This window comes from Salmo salar, chromosome 07 (assembly GCF_965601325.2).
Source record: "Salmo salar chromosome 07, fSalSal1, whole genome shotgun sequence".
NCBI lineage: Eukaryota > Metazoa > Chordata > Actinopteri > Salmoniformes > Salmonidae > Salmo > Salmo salar.
In genome coordinates, this window is record NC_138297.1 from 41638808 (window position 1) to 41661533 (window position 22726).

The 22726-nt window shown below is 42.6% G+C and overlaps 1 protein-coding gene across 6 annotated transcripts; it reads right to left on the minus strand.

Annotated features, from left to right (window-relative positions):
* Nucleotides 1–150: 150 nt before the first annotated feature.
* LOC106609252 (apoptosis facilitator Bcl-2-like protein 14) lies at nt 151–4348 on the minus strand. Of its 6 annotated transcripts, none has more exons than XM_082977634.1 (8): nt 4137–4317; nt 3198–3225; nt 2660–3065; nt 2407–2502; nt 2130–2191; nt 1731–1877; nt 1323–1436; nt 151–1186 (listed from the first exon to the last, which is right to left on the minus strand). In XM_082977634.1, exons 3-8 carry the CDS (start codon nt 3060–3062, stop codon nt 1148–1150), a joined length of 861 nt encoding a protein of 286 aa, XP_082833760.1. In that variant the 5' UTR covers nt 3063–3065; nt 3198–3225; nt 4137–4317; the 3' UTR covers nt 151–1147. The 6 variants fall into 6 exon arrangements, with proteins under 6 accessions (XP_082833760.1, XP_045577880.2, XP_045577878.2 ...); XM_045721924.2 differs by having other exon boundaries at nt 2660–3066; nt 3195–3225; nt 4137–4278; XM_045721922.2 differs by having other exon boundaries at nt 2660–3066; nt 3195–3263; nt 4137–4277.
* Between the last annotated feature and the right edge of the window lie 18378 nt (nt 4349–22726).

Here is a 22726-nt window from a genome sequence, read left to right on the forward strand (position 1 = left end):
CACAGGCCCCAAGAAATCCCCCCTCCCTCCATGAGTGACCTACCTGTACACAATACCTGTACATGAGTGACATTCCTGTACAGGTATGCTGTGCGTGATGATCTTGAGATGGCATTTCAATATATAAATCATTTGACACAATGTCAGGAGTCTTTTCAGCAGACCTATTTTTATTCAATAAATTAATATTGAAACAAATCAGTCACAAAGCTGTCTAAATCAGTGTTAACATTGAACACTATAATCATAACATGGAATTTGTTTAATTATTCTTAAACAAATAAGTCAGACATTCCAATGCATAGACTCAGCACACAGAGAATGACAGTGTGACCATATAGCAGTGTGAATAGACACACTTCCATACAGTATATGTAGGCTACAGTAGCTGCCCCAGTCTTTGGTCCAGTCATGGTTTAACCATATAGTGGCTCAATCTCTGGATAAACTGAGGACATAAGTCCTGGAGGTCTGGTATTTGTAAGTCGCTCTGGATAAGAGCGTCTGCCAAATGACGTAAAATGTAAATGTAAATGTTGACATCTTTGGTAATGTTGCTTTATGTAAACATTATTTGGATCAGACAGTATAGGCTACATCAATAGTAGACAGTCTCATTATTATTCTTACAAAAAATAAAGTAAATAACTAAATATGAAGTAAAATAATCAAGTAAATATGTTTCATTCAACAGATGTTTCTATTTTTTTACATTCCTATAGTCCCAATTAAAATGTTATCTAAAACACCTGAATACTGTACTTTCATATACATTCTTATATCATATCAATGTATCATTCGAAAGAATGGGGTTTGAGATGCAGTTTCTTATATACTATGGCTCTGGAAGACAGTATATTTCTATGTGCATGTTTCTTTGTGCAAAATCAATGTTAATTGGGCATGCAATAATAGCAATATATTAACCTGAGTTGAAACTTCTCTAGGGGTTGGGGTTAGAAGAGGGCTACATCCCAATTCTCCACCCTTTCCCATCATGCATTTAATAATGGTGGAAACTCACTTTAGTAAATAACTACACCAATGAAATTCTGATCCATGGAAGTGCGCAAGAGCATACTTTGGGAAAAGGGTGGATAATCGGGAAGAACCAATGGGTGTATAGGATGGGGAAAATCCCTCTGACTCAGTCGACTTCCTCATCATCATTCACAAAAGCTTCCTCCTGTTGAGAGATAAATGAAAACTGTATTGACCAACATCTCACAAAATACCAATGATATTGTCAGCTGTAGATCATTGATAGGATCAAGAAGGTGGACCTCCAGTACTACAGGCGATATATCTCTGTATGTACGTACATATCCACCCTGCTGTTTGGCCCAGGAAGAGAAGTGATCCTGCAGGTATTTGGCTCCGAATCCCAGCACCCGGCTCATAGGGAGGCTGTCCACCGCTGACAGGCGACTGGTCACCTGGTGGAGCAGAGGGTTGAGACTTGACACAAAATGGCTGCCATGCACCAATGGGTATACATGCTTGTAGTACTCCAATGGGTGATTTAGCCGCATACAATGTAAAGCACTTACAGGGACAGTTTCTAAGACCCAGATTAAGCGTATTCCTGGAGTAAAAAACACTTTCAATAGGGATTCTTGAGCATGCTTTTTAGTCCAGGAGTATATTCAAATATGTCTGGGGAAATGGCCATTAGTTAGAAAAGGGGTTGGAAAAAATGTATTATGTAAATGTAATTCTGTCATGATTACCTCACAAGTCAGGGCGATTTGGTCCTTGCGTGACCCCTCAGTGCTGGGGTCCGAGGTCAGGCCAAGTCTGCTGAGGAAGGTGGAGATGGTCCTCTCATACAAGCTGTAGCCAAAGAGCTCTGAGGACAGAGAGGCGTCCTTCAGGACCTGCCAGGGACAAGATAGAGGACAGTGAAGTTTACACCCCAATCCCAACAAGTATTTTCTGGGTGAATGCCCATTTGATGAAAAATGAATGATAAATGCACCACCATTTTTCCCTGTTTCTCTTTGTGAGGGGAACCCTGTCTTGCAGATAGACTAATATTATCTGTGTGTAGAGTGACACCAAGTGTGCAGAGAACTACACAATCACACAGGTTCTACCTACGGGAACTGATATTTCCTGCCATACTTTACCTCCTCATTGAGTTTGTCTCCCGCTCCTCTCAACAGCAGCCCCACCAGCCTCTCTATAGCATCTGATAGGCAGTGGTAAGAGGGTAAGGGTTAGAGGTCATAGGTTAAAAAAAACAAAGGAGTTCTGGGTTGTATTGATTAAGGCACATCGTAGAAAAGCATTTTTACTTGCGATTCTTATTTGACAAGTTCAGGTATTCCCTCCCATTTTCAGTCCCTTTTCCATTTGGTGCCTAATGAATACATCCCAGATATGACGGCTGAGTTGGTCTCATACCTTCCTCTCCGTCAGTCTCCAGGTCCCCAGAACTTAAGCACACTCCGTCAGCAATCTGAGTCAACCGGTCAGCTACCACCTCCAGCTCATCTTTCACTAAACCCGAAACATACACAGCTTTAGTATGCTTGGCATGACAACAAACCATCTGCCTAAAGAAGAAGCGTACTTTAAAATGTAAGGAACAGTGTATTACACCTACACATGCAATCAAACAACCCTCCCGTCTCTCCTTCCCCTGATACAAACTCACAGTTGCCAAAGGATCTGAAGGAGGACCTCTGGGTGCCCGTTGGTGGTGGTGTTCTTGGTGGTCCTGATGCTACAGCTGTACTGTCTCTGTGGGGTCGGATACAGCTCACCAAGCTCTGCAGCCTCACTCTCATCCCCTTCTTCTTCTTCTTCTTCTTCTTCTCCTCCTCCTTCTTTATAAATGTGTCTGCATGGCCCTCTAGTGTCTGTGTGCCACCCGACTGGGTGTCTGTGCCTTGAGGTAGCGGGCACAACACCTCCCTAGGTCTCCTCCTCTGGGCGTACGCCATCATCAGCCTGAACTCCACACTGTCCTCCATGCCATCCATATCCCCTGGCAGCCCAGCTTTGGCACTCCCATTCACATTACTGTTGGTAGTCCCATTGGCATTGCTGTTTGCCATCTCCCTAAACAAAAATAAACAAACCAGAACAGGAAGTGAGTGTATAGCTGCAACATCCTCCATCACACAAATCCAACAATACTGATCTGTAAGTTCTGCTATGCGGTTTAAATATAGTTTATGAATGTATACTTTCCTGGATGAGTGCAATGCACAGTCCCCCCTAAACAGCACATTGGGAATAGAGAATGAGAATTTTCACTGGAGAAAAAAAACAACATTAAAACAAGCCTCTAGAGAGCAGCAGCACTCCTGTTGTGGTAAAGGGCATAACTGATGCCAAAAAATGGGAAGCCAACATACCGAGGCACACCCTTTTGTCCTGTGAGTTCTCTGTCTGACATGACATCAATAGGTGACAGGTAGCATAGTGGTTAGGGCTTTGGGCCAGTAACTGAAAGGTTGCTAGTTTGAATCCCCAAGGTGAAAAATATGTAAATGTGACCTTGAGCAAAGCACTTGGAGTTGGGACACGCAAAACAATATATACATTTCCAATTCTCATACATGTTCAACACACACTTGTAGCTGCCTAAATGTGTTAAATGGGACAAATACAAGTACCCACCAAATTATAATTATTTTAAATTATCCAGAATGTCTTAAATAGTAGTGTGTACAATCCAAAACGCATCTTTTGACAAAAATAAAAATGTTAATTGTGTAGATACTCCTCTAAGAAAGCCAATGAGCCAAACCTCCTGTCTCTAATATAATCCGTTCAAAGGTTATTGGAGGGGATAATTCAATGGAGGCCAGAGGAGAAAAAAATAAGAATTCTGGCAGGGGGAGTGATTTTCGGCACAATATCGAGGTAAAATATATATCGACTTTGAGAGATTACATGTAGTATTTTCATATTTTAGTATAACGTTACGCTTTTCACATTAATGCGAAATTCTTGTTAGGAAGATTTCTTACAAAAACAAGCATATCTCTGTGAAATTGTATCAATGTCTACAACCAGGCGCGTACTGGGAAACCAACTATGGACAGTAAAACTTGAATAACAAAGTTTAAGTTAATAAATCGGAGGCTTACTTATTTATCAAATAAAAAGCCATACGTACTTACGTGTAACAGTACTACGTCTACGCTAGTTGCCGACGTTTTAAGTTATAAATTCGCCGGTGAATGAGCGTTCTTCTGATTCTTAAAACTCTCGTTCTGCCTGCAAACTGCTGCCTCTCCGACTGACTCCTGGTGTTTCTTTATAACCTGTCTTCCGTAAACGTCAGAGCGACGTTTGAACGTGATCGAAATAGAAACCAAGTTGGCATGACGTTTTTTTACCTACATGTGAGATCCCCCAAACAGTGACACGTCAACCCCGTGATAAACTAGTCAGGTTATTTAAAGAAACAAAACAATGACACTGCTATTTTATCTGTTCTTCTAAATTGATAGTTATTCACATATTAGGACACAATTATACAATCCGTTGGTGTTGGACTATTCCTAATGTCTATCAAATGTATCCCCTTCCAAAAAGAATACATACTTTAACTGCTTGCCAGTCTGTCTGTTCCCTGTCTGTATAGGCCATATCAACCTGCTGGCTGTACTGGGTAAAGGTTGTGCCTATATTGCAGGCATAGTCTATGACTGATAAAAGTCTCTCTGAGACTGGATAGAGCGATTCAGTTAGCCACCTTCAAAATGGACAACAATAATATTCTATTCCGTAAGGAAATCCCCAGAGTTAGTTTTAGCAGGCACCCATGATATTCAACCACCCTACTATTTGTCTTCTAGCCCACTCTGAAGGTTGGGAGTCATTCACAGGCTTGTGTAAATGTGACTTCTCTTTCACCCCACCTTAACAACAAACAATCATTCAAAACACACAAAATGATGTCAGAGGCAAACAATAGTATGTCTCATGATTTGGAGTCTTCCCCTGTGACATACCCTCAGTTAGCCTACCACACATACACACATTTTAACATGTTTTGTTGTGAACTTGTAACTCATACTGTTGTGACTCATGAGACATCCACAGGTAGTGCTGGAAAATGACAGCAGCTTATGATATCAGTTCCAGGTACTTAGACCTACATTAAATGTTGTTGATCATTGACAGATATGCTACCATACAGGTAAGCACAGGCATATTATGGGAAATAGTAAATGAAAGGGTAAGTCATCAGCAGGGTGGAGGAACGCACAAGCACACACACGCATATATTTGGATCATGTTTGACTATAGTGCATGGGCGCAACTTTCACTGGGGAAGGGGGGGTCATGTCCCCCCCACATTCTGAAATTGCATTTTTGTCCCCCCAGTTTTATCATAGCAATGTGATTAAACAAAAGGTGGCAACGGAGTGGTTTAGGACCATGCAGACTTTTCCGAGTGGTCGGGTAAGTTGTGTGAAGGCAAAGCATCTGGAAGGCTGGCTGGATCAGCACGGGAGAGTTGAGCATTGTTCAGTGTGTATGTGTTGCGCCCATTCACCAAGTTGTAAAAGCAAACAGAGCAGAGACTGGCTCCTCTTTAGTTGACTGATGTAGCTGGCAATGTAACTGCTGTTCAACTTTTATTTTATTACATTTTTTACCCCTTTTTCTCCTCAATTTCGTCGTATCCAATTGGAAGGTACGGACTCGGGAGAGGCGAAGGTTGAGTGCCGTGCACCCTCTGAAACACAACCCAGCCAAGCCGCACTGCTTCTTGACACAATGCCCACTTAACCCGGAAGCAAGCCGCACCAATGTGTCGGAGGGAACACCGTACACCTGGTGACCGTGTCAGCATGCATTGTGCCCGGCCTGCCACAAGAGTCGCTAGTGCGCGAGGGGACAAGAACATCCCTGCCGGCCAAACCCTCCCCATACCCGGACGACGCTGGGCCAATTGTGCGCCAGCCCCGTGGGTCTCCCGGTTGCTGCCGGCTGCAACAGAGCCTGGACTCTAACCAGGATCTCTAGTGGCACAGCTAGCACTGCAATGCAGTGCCTTAAACCACTGCGTCACTCAGGAGGCCCTAACTGCTGTTTTTAACAGAAAAAAATGAAACTAGTGTTTATTCGCAGTACTGAACTAGTATTGTAACTGATATGTAACGTTAGCTAATGTTTCATCCCCTCTCGACTGAGCTAGCTTGCAAGTACAGTAGCTACCACAGTCAGGTCAGCTCTAGCCTCTAGTTATCTGTCAGATAGCAGTATGAAGTAGCTATTATTACTATCTAGCAGCTGTTGTTTGTATGGAAACGTTTTGTAGCCTTTGTTTTCTCCCGTTTCAGAAGTAAATGTACTTGGCTAGCTTTCACCAGTTAATGATGGCGCCGGAGGGCTGCTGTCTTATTGGCTCTTAACCAACCATTCTATTTTGTTTGTTTTTTCGCATTGGTCGTAATTTGTTTTGTACATAATTTTGCTGCTACCATCTCCTATGACCGAAAAGAGCTTCTTGACATCAGAACTGCAATTGCTCACCTCAAACTGGACGAAGAGTTCTTCTTCAATGAGTCGGATGGGAGGGGATATACTACTACAGACACCTGACCAGGCCGATGGTAGCGCTCACCTTGTCTTCTCCGGACAAGCTTTTTTCCGGATGCCCCAAACAATTGAAAAGGGGATTCATCAGAGAAAATGACTTTACCCCAGTCCTCAGCAGTCCAATCCCTGTACATTTTGCAGAATATCAGTCTGTCTGTGATATTTTTCCTGGAAAGAAGTGGCTTCTTTGCTGCCCTTCTTGACACCAGGCCATCCTCCAAAAGTCTTCGCCTCACTGTGCGTGTAGATGCACTCACACCTGCCTGCTGCCATTCCTGAGCAAGATCTGTACTGGTGGTGCCCCGATCCCGCAGCTGAATCAACTTTAGGAGACAGTCCTGGCGCTTGCTGGACTTTCTTGGGCGCCCTGAAGCCTTCTTCACAACAATTGAACCGCTCTCCTTGAAGTTCTTGATGATCCGATAAATGGTTGATTTAGGTGCAATCTTACTGGCAGCAATATCCTTGCCTGTGAAGCCCTTTTTGTGCAAAGCAATGATGAGGGCACGTGTTTCCTTGCAGGTAACCATGATTGACAGAGGAAGAACAATGATTCCAAGCACCACCCTCCTTTTGAAGCTTCCAGTCTGTTATTCGAACTCAATCAGCATGACAGAGTGATCTTCAGCCTTGTCCTCATCAACACTCACACCTGTGTTAATGAGAGAATCACTGACATGATGTCAGCTTGTCCTTTTGTGGCTGGGCTGAAATGCAGTGGAAATGTTTTTGGGGGTTTCAGTTCATTTGCATGGCAAAGAGGGACTTTGCAATTAATTGCAATTCATCTGATCACGCTTCATAACATTCTGGAGTATATGCAAATTGCCATCATACAAACTGAGGCAGCAGACTTTGTGAAAATTAATATTTGTGTCTTTCTCAAAACCTTTGGCCACGACTGTATTCGTTAAATAACATTCTTCAAGTACGAAAAGCCTTTAGCAACCTATATTGCCGGAGTACGTTATATTTTGTATGTTGATAAGGTAGGTAGTTAACGGCCATGATGTCTGTATAGTTAGCTAGTGGTGGGCATGCTACTAGCTAACGTTAGTAAGTTAGTAGTGCATTTACTTGCCTCAGCTCTGTTAATAACTTTTGTCATTTTTGTGTACGTTTTATATTAACCGAAATAGCTATGTAACATATTAGCTACCTAGCTTACCAAAAAATGCATAGTCAGCAAACATTACAGTAGATATGAACACATGTGCCCCTGCAAGGTAATGTTTGCCTGCTAGGCAAACTACCCAGGAAGAGACAGGTAGGAACAATACGTAGCTAGCTAGCTAACTACACCTAGCTACTAAGTACACCTGTCCTTGCAGAAACCTTCTTGTTGTTCACGTATTCACAACATGTTCAAGGCAGCGCTGCAAACGTTGACCTTGTGCAGTAGTTATCTAGTCATTATCTAACAGCCAAACTAGCTAAATGAAATAATTGGGCTGGCTAGTAAGAAAGATAACAAACCGCTCTTCCAAGTCAGCTTGGATTTCTGTTTTTTAGCTAGCTAACTATCTAAAGCTGAAGCCATTTGAGTGTTATTTTCCTGACATTGTCATAGATTTTAATACAACTTCTCTTCTTTTGGTATAGGTATTCACGTATTCAGACATTCCAGAATACATTGACAAGGTATGTCAATATATTCAAATGTCTGTGTGTTTTCATTGTAACTCACATAAGGGCTTGTAGGACCCCATGATTTCCGCAATGCGGAAAACTCAGACAGAATCCAGAAATGTAAACAGAATACAGGTACCCCCTCGGACAGGATACACAGGATATTTGTATTACAGTAACCCAACATTAGTGTGAAGAATAGGTATTAGAAATACACTGTATTTTTAAATCAATCAAATGGATTTAACACGTTAGGCAAAAAAAAATTAACACGGAATTCCAGAAAATAAAACAGCATTTGGGGGAAAAAATAACAATAATTTCATAGGGCAATATGTGTCTTCCTTACTTTAGAATGAGACAGCACACGGGGGCAGCAGGTAGCATGGTGGTTAGAGCATTGGGCTAGTAACCGAAAGGTTGCTGGATCAAATCCCTGAGCTGACAAGGTGAAAATATCTTGTTCTGGCAACAAGGCAGTTAACCCACTGTTCCCCCATTTAAATTTAAGTCATTTAGCAGACGCTCTTATCCAGAGCGACTTACAAATTGGTGCATTCACCTTATAATATCCAGTGGAACAACCACTTTACAATAGTGCATCTAAATCTTTTAAGGGGGGGTTAGAAGGATTACTTTATCCTATCCCAGGTATTCCTTAAAGAGGTGGGGTTTCAGGTGTCTCCGGAAGGTGGTCATTGACTCCGCTGTCCTGGCGTCGTGAGGGAGCTTGTTCCACCATTGGGGTGCCAGAGCAGCGAACAGTTTTGACTGGGCTGAGCGGGAACTGTGCTTCCTCAGAGGTAGGGAGGCGAGCAGGCCAGAGGTGGATGAACGCAGTGCCCTTGTTTGGGTGTAGGGCCTGATCAGAGCCTGAAGGTACGGAGGTGCCGTTCCCCTCACAGCTCCGTAGGCAAGCACCATGGTCTTGTAGCGGATGCGAGCTTCGACTGGAAGCCAGTGGAGAGAGCGGAGGAGCGGGGTGACGTGAGAGAACTTGGGAAGGTTGAACACCAGACGGGCTGCGGCGTTCTGGATGAGTTGTAGGGGTTTAATGGCACAGGCAGGGAGCCCAGCCAACAACGAGTTGCAGTAATCCAGACGGGAGATGACAAGTGCCTGGATTAGGACCTGCACCGCTTCCTGTGTGAGGCAGGGTCGTACTCTGCGAATGTTGTAGAGCATGAACCTACAGGATCGGGTCACCGCCTTGATGTTAGTGGAGAACGACAGGGTGTTGTCCAGGGTCACGCCGAGGCTCTTAGCACTCTGGGAGGAGGACACAAGGGAGTTGTCAACCGTGATGGCGAGATCATGGAACGGGCAGTCCTTCCCCGGGAGGAAGAGCAGCTCCGTCTTGCCGAGGTTCAGCTTGAGGTGGTGATCCGTCATCCACACTGATATGTCTGCCAGACATGCAGAGATGCGATTCGCCACCTGGTTGTCAGAAGGGGGAAAGGAGAAGATTAATTGTGTGTCATCTGCATAGCAATGATATGAGAGACCATGTGAGGATATGACAGAGCCAAGTGACTTGGTCTATAGCGAGAATAGGAGAGGGCCTAGAACAGAGCCCTGGGGGACACCAGTGGTGAGAGCACGTGGTGCGGAGACAGATTGTCGCCACGCCACCTGGTAGGAGCGATCTGTCAGGTAGGACGCAATCCAAGCGTGGGCCGCGCCGGAGATGCCCAGCTCGGAGAGGGTGGAGAGGAGGATCTGATGGTTCACAGTATCAAAGGCAGCAGATAGGTCTAGAAGGATGAGAGCAGAGGAGAGAGAGTTAGCTTTAGCAGTGCGGAGAGCCTCCGTGACACAGAGAAGAGCAGTCTCAGTTGAATGCCCAGTCTTGAAACCTGACTGATTAGGATCAAGAAGGTCATTCTGAGAGAGATAGCAAGAGAGCTGGCCAAGGACGGCACGTTGATTTTATCTTAATTCCGTAGGGATCAGACGTCACATGCAATGTAAGATCTCCAGTTTTGCTGCATTCAAGTACAAATACGTGACAACCACAACATTGTGAGTGCCAAAATGGCAAAGACCTTCTCATATCGAAGACAAGATAACGTTCAGGCCCTTCCTGTGAAGGACTTCAAAGAAAGATGGCCAGCCCTGTTTGAGCCCACTCAGGTACAAAATACAGATGAATGAAAATAGTCAATGTAGGTCAAAAAAAATTATATTCATTTAAATATTTTGTGTTGTCTTGACCTAATATTCTAATCTACAATTATATATGCATTAAAGATTAGTCTGAACATTCTCACTCTGCACATGCTTTGGGAGGGGTTTCCCAATAGCATTCTGGCTCTCAGATCATCTTTTGTCCTTATCTGTTCAGAAGATATTTCTTCCACCTTCTCTCAAGCATCTCTCAGATTAAGAAAGAGTTCAGAAGAATTACAACTGCTGCTCTTGAGTCCACCTTTATCCAGAAAGCTAGAGGAATATACACCAAAACTATTGGACTTGTTTAAGTCAAATGGAGGTGCTGTAAAGGTGGGAATGCAGAAAATCTTTGAAGTTCGGTACGGGGTATGCACAGTAACACCTTCACAATAGTATATAGGTTATACTGTATGTATTTAGTTGCCGGTATTAAATGCAATTATTTGTATAACATCATATTACAGTGCAACACCATCCAGGAAAGAAGAGAATGTGATCCGTGGCCTGATCATATACTTTGGTGAGAGGGTTGAAGACATTATTAGAGAATACAAGGTAAAGGTTTTTATTTTTGGATCCTTATTTATCTCTAAATGAGGTATCTTCATTTGTTTCCCTGTCCTCCTCAAGTTGCACAGTTAATGTAATAGCCTAGTCTGTTATTTCTTCATTTTTTTCACTGAGGATGCTGACGACACCATGATCCGAGAGGACCTCGTTCAGCATGTGATGAAGGTGTTCACTGTGAAGGATCTGCACCAGAATATAGAGCATGGGATCTGCATCGAAGGAGCAGAGGTCCTGGCTGGTATTCACAGTGTTACAGTCATGTACCTTGCTTTTGGGCCTCATCTTTGGCTTAAATTAAGGTACCCCAAAGAGCTGAAATATACCTTTGAGGTGTTCCAAAAGTTCTTGGAACTTGATCTCAGGACCTCCCCACGGGTCCAAGCTCTAAAGATGAAGTTATTTTTCAGTTTTCAGTGATATCTATAAGAACTCTCAAAGGGCCACTCACAAACGGTGGTCTAAACCCTACTCAGTAAGCTGAAAAGCTAGTTGCTAGGTGGTATAGGAGCTACAGTTTACATGATCAATTCCTGGTTAAAAAAACAGCTTTGTTTTAAAACTTACTTCAAATGCACTAGTGGATTTCTGAGATTATTTGTAGTCAGGTGCAAGCTATCTGGATGTAACTTTACCTAAGGAGGCAAAGTGGAGTTATACCCAGAATGCTTACAGATTACAAAATAATGAGCTCTCCACAAATGCTTAAGGAGTAGGGTTTAAGGGGAAATTTGAGATTGAAGTTTGAAGAAAACCTTTATTCAAAATAAAGGTGTTGAAGTTTGAAGCTGAACACTGTTGTTTCTTTTTGCATATTCCCTTGTATAGAAATAATTTTTAGTAAATTATCCCAAGTATATTGAGGAAACTATTTGCATCAGCTTTTTAAGTATAGTTATGAGTATATATTTGAGTAGTGTCACAACTTTCTGAAGGATCGGACAAAAACACAGTGTGTTCGTAGTTCCACATCTTTTTATTAATCGTGAAACTAAATGCAATACACCAACCACTTTAAATAACAAACAACACAGCCGTAACGCAGAGCAGGCAAACACTACTCACAATTAACAACCCACACATGGAAAACAAGCTACCTAAGTATGGCTTCCAATCAGAGACAACGATAGACAGCTGCCTCTGATTGGAAACCATACCTGGCCAACGCATTGAAAAGGAAAACAGAAATAGAAATCTAGAAATCCCACAATGAAACAGAAACCCCAAAAAACACCCAAAACACCCCACTGTCACACCCTGTCCACTCTACTATGGAAAATGACCTCTTACAAGGGTCAGGACGTGACAAGTAGTAGGAACCCAATTTAAATACATTTTACTAACCTGAGTACCATAAGTAACTGAGCAAAAAAACATTTGTAGATTAAACATAGAATATAAATTACGATACTGAGTAAATTCAGCAAATTAAACTTACAATATTAGTTCTGTAACTGATTACATTAAGTATATCAAACTTATAACATTAGTTCTGGGACTTGAAGGACTTAAGCAGGTCAAACTAAAAAAAACTTCTGAACCTGATAAAATTAAGTTGAATGAAAGGAATTTTTGAGATCCTGTTAGTTGTTTACACTTAATATATTTGAGTTTGTAATGCACTAAAAGCGAAGTATATTATACTTAAATGATCCTCCTTGTTGGATTTACTTAAAAGGCTGATCCAAATAGTTACCAAAAAATTTTGAAGTTAAAAGGGGCACAATATTTTTTACAGTGTATCAGCCAACAGCAGACAGAGTTGGAGAGACTTGCACTTTCTCTTTAACTATTTTTCAAAGCCTACCTTTTAGGAGTGGGAAGATTTTCAGATGGAGAAATTTGGGTGATCAATATTTTCAGGACTATTTCTAAGCAATGCAGTAAACTATAGCCTAATCATAGGCCTATTAAGGAAGTACATGTCCTTGGAAAGATAACTGCCAGTGCTTCTCCACCCATGCATAGGCTTTAGCCTACTCTATTTTGAGATCACACTCGCACATGATCTGGAATGAACTGGAACGAACTGGAAGCAGCAAGAATGATGACAGCGACACTTGCTACATTTTGCATAGGCCTATATGATATACTGTAGCCTACATTTTGGGAGGACGATTTGCAGGCAGAGACAAATAAAAATATGTGCTTTTAATACAATGAAAGAGGACCGTTTCCAAATAATCTGTGGGACAACAAAAATATTTTCATCCCAAAGTAGTCTGTCTGAACCCCTGCTCCCGCTGCAGCATGAAAAATGCAACCACGCGCAATGATCTCTGTCGGGACCCGCAGGTCCCACAGGCGTCCAGCGGGAATGCAGCCCTCTAGTGTAGTCAGTACACAACACTATGCTCATGTCTTTTCAGGATCAGATGGTAACAGGGGTCCCAGCAGGGTCAGAAAGCCAGTCTACAGAGCTCAGGTGAATTTTGTAGTATGGCCTATATTAAAAATATCAGTAAATGATACAAAGTTCCATCTTGAATTGATGGGTAGACCAACAGTAGCTACAGGACAGCAGATTAAACTTAAAGCTACAGTCCGGGATCTGGAAATAATGGTCATTTCAATTATTGAACCATTGATTCTATTCTTGGATAATATAATGTATAAATGTACACCAAGGTAATTCTTTGTCATGCCTCATTTTAGGAGGATCAGATGGTGACAGGGGTCTCAGCAGGGTCAGGCAGCCTGGGAAGACCAGTCTGTGATGGTGAGGTGAATTTTTGTAGATACAACACTTTATTCCCTCTGTGCAGCAAACACTGGACAAGCCAGATGCTATTTTAAGGCAGTCTGACAAACCTCCAAAGTTGATTTCCAAACTGTATCAAGGGTTGATAGAGACTTCTCCCGATGACACAAAACACAAGACCTGGAAGAAGCTATTAATGATGATGAATGGATATGTTTGAATGCCCCGTCGTGATCATATCATCTCAGACATAAATTACTGCATTTTAAGGCCATCCATAGAACATACTACAGTGGCAAGAAAAAGTATGTGAACCCTTTGGAATACCTGGATTTCTGCATAAATTGGTAATAAAATTTGATCTGATCTTCATCTAAGTCACAACAATACACAAATACAGTCTGCTTAAACTAATAACACACAAACAATTATATGTTTTCATGTCTTTATTGAACACACCGTATAAACATTCACAGTGCAGGGTGGAAAAAGTATGTGAACCCTTGGATTTAATAACTGGTTGACCCTCCTTTGGCAGCAATAACCTCAACCAAAGTTTTCTGTAGTTGCAGATCAGATCTGCACAACGGTCAGGAGGAATTTTGGACCATTCCTCTTTACAAAACTGTTTCAGATCAGCGATATTCTTGGGATGTCTGGTGTGAACTGCTCTTTTGAAGTCATGCCACAGCATCTCAATCGGGTTGAGGTCAGGACTCTGACTGGGCCACTCCAGAAGGCTTATTTTCTTCTGTTGAAGCCATTTGGTTGTTGATTTACTTCTGTGTTTTGGGTCGTTGTCCTGTTGCATCACCCAACTTCTGTTGAGGTTCAATTGGCGGACAGATAGCCTTACATTCTCCTGCAAAATGTCTTGATAAACTTGGGAATTCATTTTTATGTTGATGATAGCAAGCTGTCCAGGCCCTGAGGCAGCAAAGCAGTCTCAAACCATGACTCTCCCTCCACCATACTTTACAGTTGGAATGAGGTTTTGATGTTGTTGTGCTGTGCCTTTTTTCTCCAGACAACTCAACTTTAGTTTCATCTGTCCACAGAATATTTTGCCAGTAGGGCTGTGGAACATCCAGATGCTCTTTTGCGAACTTTAGACTTTTTGCAGCAATGTTTTTTTTGGACAGCAGTGGCTTCTTCCTCCAATGAACACCATTCTTGTTTAGTGTTTTACGTATCGTAGACTCGTCAACAGAGATGTTAGCATGTTCCAGAGATTTCTTTAAGTCTTTAGCTGACACTCTAAGATTCTTCATAATCTCATTGAGCATTAGCATTTAGCATTGAGCTCTAGCAGTCATCTTTGCACAACGGCCACTCCTAGGGAGAGTAGCAACAGTGCTGAACTTTCTCCATTTATAGACAATTTGTCTTACTGTGGACTGATGAACATCAAGGCATTTAGAGATACTTTTGTAACCCTTTCCTGCTTTATGCAAGTCAACAATTCTTAATCTTGGGTCTTCTGAGATCTCTTTTGTTTGAGGCATGGTTCACATCAGGGAATGCTTCTTGTGAATAGTAAACTCAAATTTTGTGAGTGTTTTTTATAGGGCAGGGCAGGGCAACGCAACTCTAACCAAGATCTCCAATCTCGTCTCAATGATTGTACTCCAGGTTAGCTGACTCCTGACTCCAATTAGCTTTTGGATAAGTCATTAACCTAGGGGTTCACATACTTTTTCCAACCTACACTGTGAATGTTTAAATGATGTATTCAACATAGACAAGAAAAATACAATAATGTGTGTGTTATTAGTTTAAGCTGACTGTTTGTCTGTTGTTGTGACTTAGATGAAGATCAGATCTAGTTTTATGAACAATTTATGCAGAAATACAGATAATTCCAAAGGGTTCACATACGTTTTCTTGCCACTGTATATGCCAGTGATACTGAATTACTCAGAAATGGCATTCCTCTGCTGGAGGTGTAAACACAAAAGGGGACATATTTGCATATGTTATGGTCTTGTGAAGAATGGCTGAATTCTGGCAAAGAGTATGTTCTTTTATCTCAGCAAGTCTACAGATTCCCCCTACTCCCTGTTTTTGTTTGCTTGGAAATGTTGACACTGGAGACTGTTATCTGAAGAAACTGTGTAACCAAGAACTTATACCGGCTAAGAAATGCAGTGCCATTAATTGGAAGGTTGGTTATCCTCCCACAATGTCAAGTTACACATCACTAGATTTGATTTATTACCAGATTAAGGGTATACTGGGCAACTTTCATAAGGCCTGGCTGGATGCCTTATATGGAATACAGTACGACTAAAGGAGTCTGCATTGAAAACATTCCCACGCAAGGGAGATGCCTATTTAGGCAACCCTTAGCTACTGAGCTGCTCAGTCCTGGCCCTTGTGGTCTGCCAGCCTGTGGGTTGTCACTCTAGCCTTGGCCTAACACCCCCCGAAACCAAAAATGAATGTTTCACTAAGATCCTAAAGCTGAGTGGGGTTTGTTGGGTTGGGGCGCTGCACCCCTAGGTACAGGACGACTCAGCTATATTGTGTGCAAGTAAAAAGAGCTCTACAGTACTATTAGTCCTATGAGATTAATTACATGGAGGATTTGCTGTTTCTGTGTGTTAATGTATATTTGAGGTGTATGTGGGTTTTGTTTTTTGTTTCCAAACCTTCCCTTGGGAATTAAAGCAATTTAAGGTGTGAACTGCAAAATAAATTGTGTTGAGAGAGAGTTTAGTAATTGACTAGACTGGTGGGGGTCGTGCGTGCAGGTGGCCTGGGCTGACTGGTCGTTCTGGCTAAAATGTAATATAGAGGATGTCTTAATAAAGACAATCAAAATTATTTTGTATTTTTTCAAGAGTTGTTCAGTTGTTAGGCATTTGGTGCAATATTGGTGCAACACAATATTTATTATTGAATTACCTTAGATCTAGTTCAGTCTTATCACTTAAAAATATTTAATAATGATATCTTACCTAGCTTGATGAATGTGGGCATTGTTGCTTACTTTTTGTTCTAAATGGAGAAGGCATATTGGATTGTGTAAAAATACAGGAAATTAGCTTTAAAATAAATTCTGGGGGAGGACCCCCTGACCCCCCGCCAGGTCATGTCCCCTCAACTTCTAAAACCAAAGTGACACTCTTGCTCTAGTGTATGTAGCATGGATTGTGGGCGATTGAAGTACTACTTATCTTCAACCAGTGATACAGTCAGAGATCAACGGTGAAGAAGACATCTGGCTGGTAAGTGCAATCATCCCGTTTTACATAGGCCTAACGGTCGATAGAATATGAATATAGGTATTTTATGGTCGCCAACCCTTTTCATGATTACCCAATTAGATTTTGTGTGGTTTCTGCACAGTTTAGCACAGGGGTGCAACTTTCACTGGGGACGGGGGGGACGTGTCCCAGATTCTGAAATTCCTATTATTTTATTTCATTATGCTTGGCTGTGACCCTGCTATAGAGTGTTTGAGCACTGGTTCTTTTATAGCAAATATTTTGTTAAAACATCCCGCACACCAGATTGCAAAAAATAAAAATATTAAAACACGCCAACAACAGACAATGTGGTCAAAAAGTCATACGATGTAATTTGGGGTTCCATTATGACGCACGCTCCAAAATGTATAAAAGAGTGCCATCGCCAATTGTCTTTCATAAATCAATCAGACATGGATAGCTATAGCATAAACCTTGACTCAATGCTACAGAAGGCTGAAAAGGCCATTGAGGAGGGAGAGGTTGGCCTGGGCTGTCCCTGCACCTAGAGAGCCCTGCCTATAACATCAACAAGATGGTGTTCGTCTTCTTGGGGACCGTCGTGGAGAAGAAGCAGGGGAAGAAGAAGTGCGCTGGACATGCAGGTTTGAGCTCCGAAGTCACAGTCGCCTGCACTGGACCCACTGCGTCTCCAGAGACCCACCGCGTCTCCAGAGACCCGCACAAAGGACCTGACTACAGAAATCGGCGCGATGATGAAGAGCCTCCTGGACTCCCGCGTGGTGACTGACTCCACTGGCAATCAGGCACTGGCACAGCTTACAAAGTCCATGGGAAGATGCTCACTCCAGAGACCCTCCTGAAGATTGAGACCCCAGATACATGGGCAAAGACATGCTGGTGAAGAAACCTGAGATCTATGAGCTGATGACCACAAGAAGTTGGTGGCACCTTCATTTTGGAGGATGGGCTTGTAGTATTGGCTGGAGTGGTATTAGTGGAATGGTATCAAATACATCAAACACATGTATTTATTTTTTGATTTCACCTTTATTTAACCAGGTAGGCCAGTTGAGAACAAGTTCTCATTTACCATTTACAACTGCGACCTGGCCAAGATAAAGCAAAGCAGTGCGACAAAAACAACAACACAGAGTTACACATAAACAAACGTATAGTCAATAACACAATAGAAGAATCTATGTACAGTGTGTGCAAATGTAGAAGAGTAGAGAGGTAAGGCAATAAATAGGCCATAGAGGCGAAATAATAAAAATGTAGCATTAACACTGGAGTGACAGATGTGCAGATGCTGATGTGCAAGTAGAGATACTGGGGTGCAAAAGAGCAAGAGGATAAGTAACAATATGGGGATGAGGTAGTTGGGTGTGCTATTTACAGATTGGCTGTGTACAGGTACAGTGATCGGTAAGCTGCTCTGACAGCTGATGCTTAAAGTTAAAGAGGGAGATATAAGACTCCAGCTTCAGTGATTTTTGCAATTTGTTCCAGTCATTGGCAGCAGAGAACTGGAAGGAAAGGCGGCCAAAGTAAGTGTTGGCTTTGGGGATGACCAGTGCAATATACCTGCTGGAGCGCGTGCTACGGGTGGGTGTTGCTATGGTGACCAGTGAGCTGAGATAAGGCGGGGCTTTACCTAGCAAAGACTTATAGATGACCTGGAGCCAGTGGTTTTGGAGACGAATATGTAGTGAGGGCCAGCCAACGAGAGCATACAGGTCGCAATGGTGGGTAATATATGGGGCTTTGGTGACAAAATGAATGGCACTGTGATAGACTATATCCAGTTTGCTGAGTAGGGTGTTGGAGGCTATTTTGTAAATGACATTGCCAAAGTCAAAGATCGGTAGGATAGTTCGTTTTACGAGGGTATGTTTGGCAGCATGAGTGAAGGAGGCTTTGTTGTGAAATAGGAAGCTGATTCGAGATTTAATTTTAGATTGGAGATGCTTAATGTGAGTCTGGAAGGAGAGTTTACAGTCTAACCAGACACCTAGGTATTTGTAGTTGTCCACATATTCTAAGTCAGAAACGTCCAGAGTAGTGATGCTAGTCAGGCGGGAGGGTGCGGGCAGCAATCGATTGAAGAGCATGCACTTAGTTTTACCAGCATTTAAAAGCAGTTGGAGGCCACAGAAGGAGTGTTGGATGGCATTGAAGCTCGTTTGGAGGTTTGTTAGCACAGTGTCCAAAGAAGGGCCAGATGTATACAGAATGGTGTCGTCTGCGTAGAGGTGGATCAGAGAATCACCAGCAGCAAGAGCGATATCATTGATATTGAAATGATCAATTATCGTAGATTTATCGGTGGTGACAGTGTTTCCTATCCTCAGTCCAGTGGGCAACTGGGAGGAGGTGCTCTTATTCTCCATGGACTTTACGGTGTCCCAAAACTTTTTGGAATTAGTGCTACAGGATGCAAATTTCAGTTTGAAAAAGCTAGCCTTAGCTTTCCTAACTGACTGAGTATATTGGTTCCTGACTTCCCTGAAAAGTTGCATATTGCGGGGGCTATTCGATGCTAATGCAGAACGCCACAGGATGTTTTTGTGCTGGTCAAGGGCAGTCAAGTCTGGGGTGAACCAAGGGCTATATCTGTTCTTACTTCTACATTTTTTGAATGGGGCATGCTTATTTAAGATGGTGAGGAAAACACTTTTAAAGAGCAACCAGGCATCCTCTACTGATGGGATGAGATCAATATCCTTCCAGGATGCCCGGGCCAGGTCGATTAGAAAGGCCTGCTCGCTGAAGTGTTTTAGTGAGCGTTTGACAATGATGAGGGGTGGTCATTTGACCGTGGACCAATTACGCACGCAGGCAATGAGGCATCGCTGAGATCCTGGTTGAAGACAGCGAGGTGTATTTAGAGGGCAGGTTGGTCAGGAGGATATCTAAGAGGGTGCACATAGTTACGGATTTAGGGTTGTACCTGGTAGGTTCCTTGATCATTTGTGTGAGATTGAGGGCATCTAGCTTAGATTGTAGGACGGCCGGGGTGTTAAGCATGTCCCAGTTTAGGTCACCTAACAGTACGATCTCTGAAAATAGATGGGGGGCAATCAATTCACATATGATGTCCAGGGCACAGCTAGGGGCTGAGGAGGTCTATAACAAGCGGCAACTGTGAGAGACTTGTTTCTGGAAAGGTGTTTTTTTTTGTTCAAGTAGAAGCTCGAATTGATTGGGCACAGACCTGGATAGTATGACAGAACTCTGCAGGCTATCTTTGCAGTAGATTGCAACTCCGCCCCCTTTGGCAGTTCTATCTTGTTGGAAAAAGTTATAGATAGGGATGGAAATTTCAGGATTTGTGGTGGCCTTCCTAAGCCAGGATTCAGACACGGCTTGGACATCCGGGTTGGCAGAGTGTGCTAAAGCAGTGAATAAAACAAACTTAGGGAGGAGGCTTCTAATATTAACATGCATGAAACCAAGGCTTTTACGGCATACCAGTCGTGATGGATCGGCAGGGCTCCGTGTCGGCAGTGAAGAGTCCAGGCCAATTGGCAAGAGAGGTATTGTAGCCCAAGAATTGGCTGATGGACCTCTTCGGCTGGCCGGGAGATGGGTCTAGCTCGAGGCTAGCTCCAGGCTAACTGGTGTTTGCTTCGGGACAGAAACGTTAGCCAGGAGTAGCCACTCGGATAGGAGCTAGCTAGCTGCGATGATCCGGTGTGGAGGTTCAGAGCTTGCGGTAGGAATCCGGAGATGTGGTAGAGAAAAAGCAGTCCGATATGCTCTGGGTTGATATCGCGCTGTGCAGATTGGCAGGAATTGACCGGGCTGAGGCTGGCTGATGTCCAAGTTAACGGTGATGACTGCTAGCAGTGGCTAACTGACTACTAGCTAGTTAGCTGGCTAGCTTCTGATGGGGGTTCCGGTTCTAAAGAATAAAAAAAATAGCAGATCCGTACCACATTGGGTGGGGCGGGTTGCAGGAGAGTATGTTCTGTCCGTAGATGGAAATTGAGATGAAATATATAAAAAATATATATGAAATATATATGAAGATAAGATACATAAAATTCCAGAAAATTATGTCATGGCTTTAGAAGCTTCTGATAGGCTAATTGACATCATTTGAGTCAATTGAAGGTGTACCTGTGGATGTATTTCAAGGTCTACCATCAGACTCAGTGCCTCTTTGCTTGACATCATGGGAAAATCAAAAGAAATCAGCCAAGACCCCAGACATTCTTTTGGGAGACTTCCACAAGTCTGGTTCATCCTTGGGAGCAATTTCCAAACACCTGAAGGAACCACGTTCATCTATACAAACAACAGTACGCAAGTATAAACACAAAGCCATCACAAAGCCCTGACCTAATCCTATAGAAAATGTGTGGGCAGAACTGAAAAAGCGTGTGTGAGCAAGGAGGCCTACAAACCTGACTCGGTTACAGCAGGTCTGTCAGGAGAAATGGGACAAAATTCACCCAACTTATTGTGGGAAGCTTGTGGAAGGCTACCCAAAACGTTTGACGCAAGTTAAACAATTTAAAGGCGATGCTACCAAATACTAATTGAGTGTATGTAAACTTCTGACCCACTGGGAATGTGATGAAAGAAATAAAAGCTGAAATAAATAAATCTCTCTACAATTATTCTGACATTTCACACTCTTAAAATAAAGTGGTGATCTTAACTGACCTAAGACGAGGCATTTTTACTAGGATTAAAAGAAAGGAATTGTGAAAAACTGAGTTTAAATGTATTTGGCTAAGGTGTATGTAAACTTCCGACTTCAACTGTATATGCATGGGACGGGACAAGACAAAACAGACGTCCGACTGCTACGCCATCTTGGAAACATGGTTACCATGTGTTTGATCCCATTCCATTGGCTCCGTTCCAGACATTATTATTAGCCATCCTCCCATCAGCAGCCTCCACTGCTTTATATACATATTTTAAATGTTTTATAATTTATTTCACCTTTATTTAACCAGATAGGGAAGTTGAGAAGAAGTTCTCATTTACAACTGCGACCTGGCCAAGATAAAGCAAAGCAGTTCGACACATATAACAACACAGAGTTACACATGGAGTAAAACAAACATACAGTCAATAATACAGTAGAAAAATAAGTCTATATACAATGTGAGCAAATGAGGTGAGATAAGGGAGGTAAAGGCAATAAATAGGCCATGGTGGCGAAGTAAATACAATATAGCAATTAAAACACTGGAATGGTAGATTTGACAGTAGATGAGTGTGCAAAGCAGAAATACTGGGGTACAAAGGAGCAAAATAAATAAATGCAGTAGGGGAAGAGGTAGTTGTTTGGGCTATGTACAGGTGCAGTGATCTGTGGGCTGCTCTGACAGCTGATGTTTAAAGCTAGTGAGGGAGATAAGTGTTTCCAGTTTCAGAGATTTTTGTAGTTCGTTCCAGTCATTGGCAGCAGAGAACTGGAAGGAGAGGCAGCCAATGGAGGAATTGGCTTTGGGGGTGACATATACCTGTATATATATCATTGTCCACCCAGTCAGAAGACCTCACCACTGTGTATTTTAGGCCACTGATACAGCAGGGTTAGTGCTATCTGGTATCCTTGGGACATCCCTACCCTAAACCCTATTTCATGTTTTACCATTATTCATCATAAACATTTACATTTTAGTCATTTAGCAGACGCTCTTATCCAGAGCGACTTACAGTAGTGAATGCATACATTTCATACATTTTTTTCTCCGTACTGGCCCCCCGTGGGAATCAAACCCACAACTCTGGCGTTGCAAATACCACGCTCTACCAGCTGAGCCACACGGGACCTAAACCCTAACCTTAACTATTACCTAACCTTAGTAACCCTAACCTTAACCATTTTCAACTTCGATATGGTGACGTC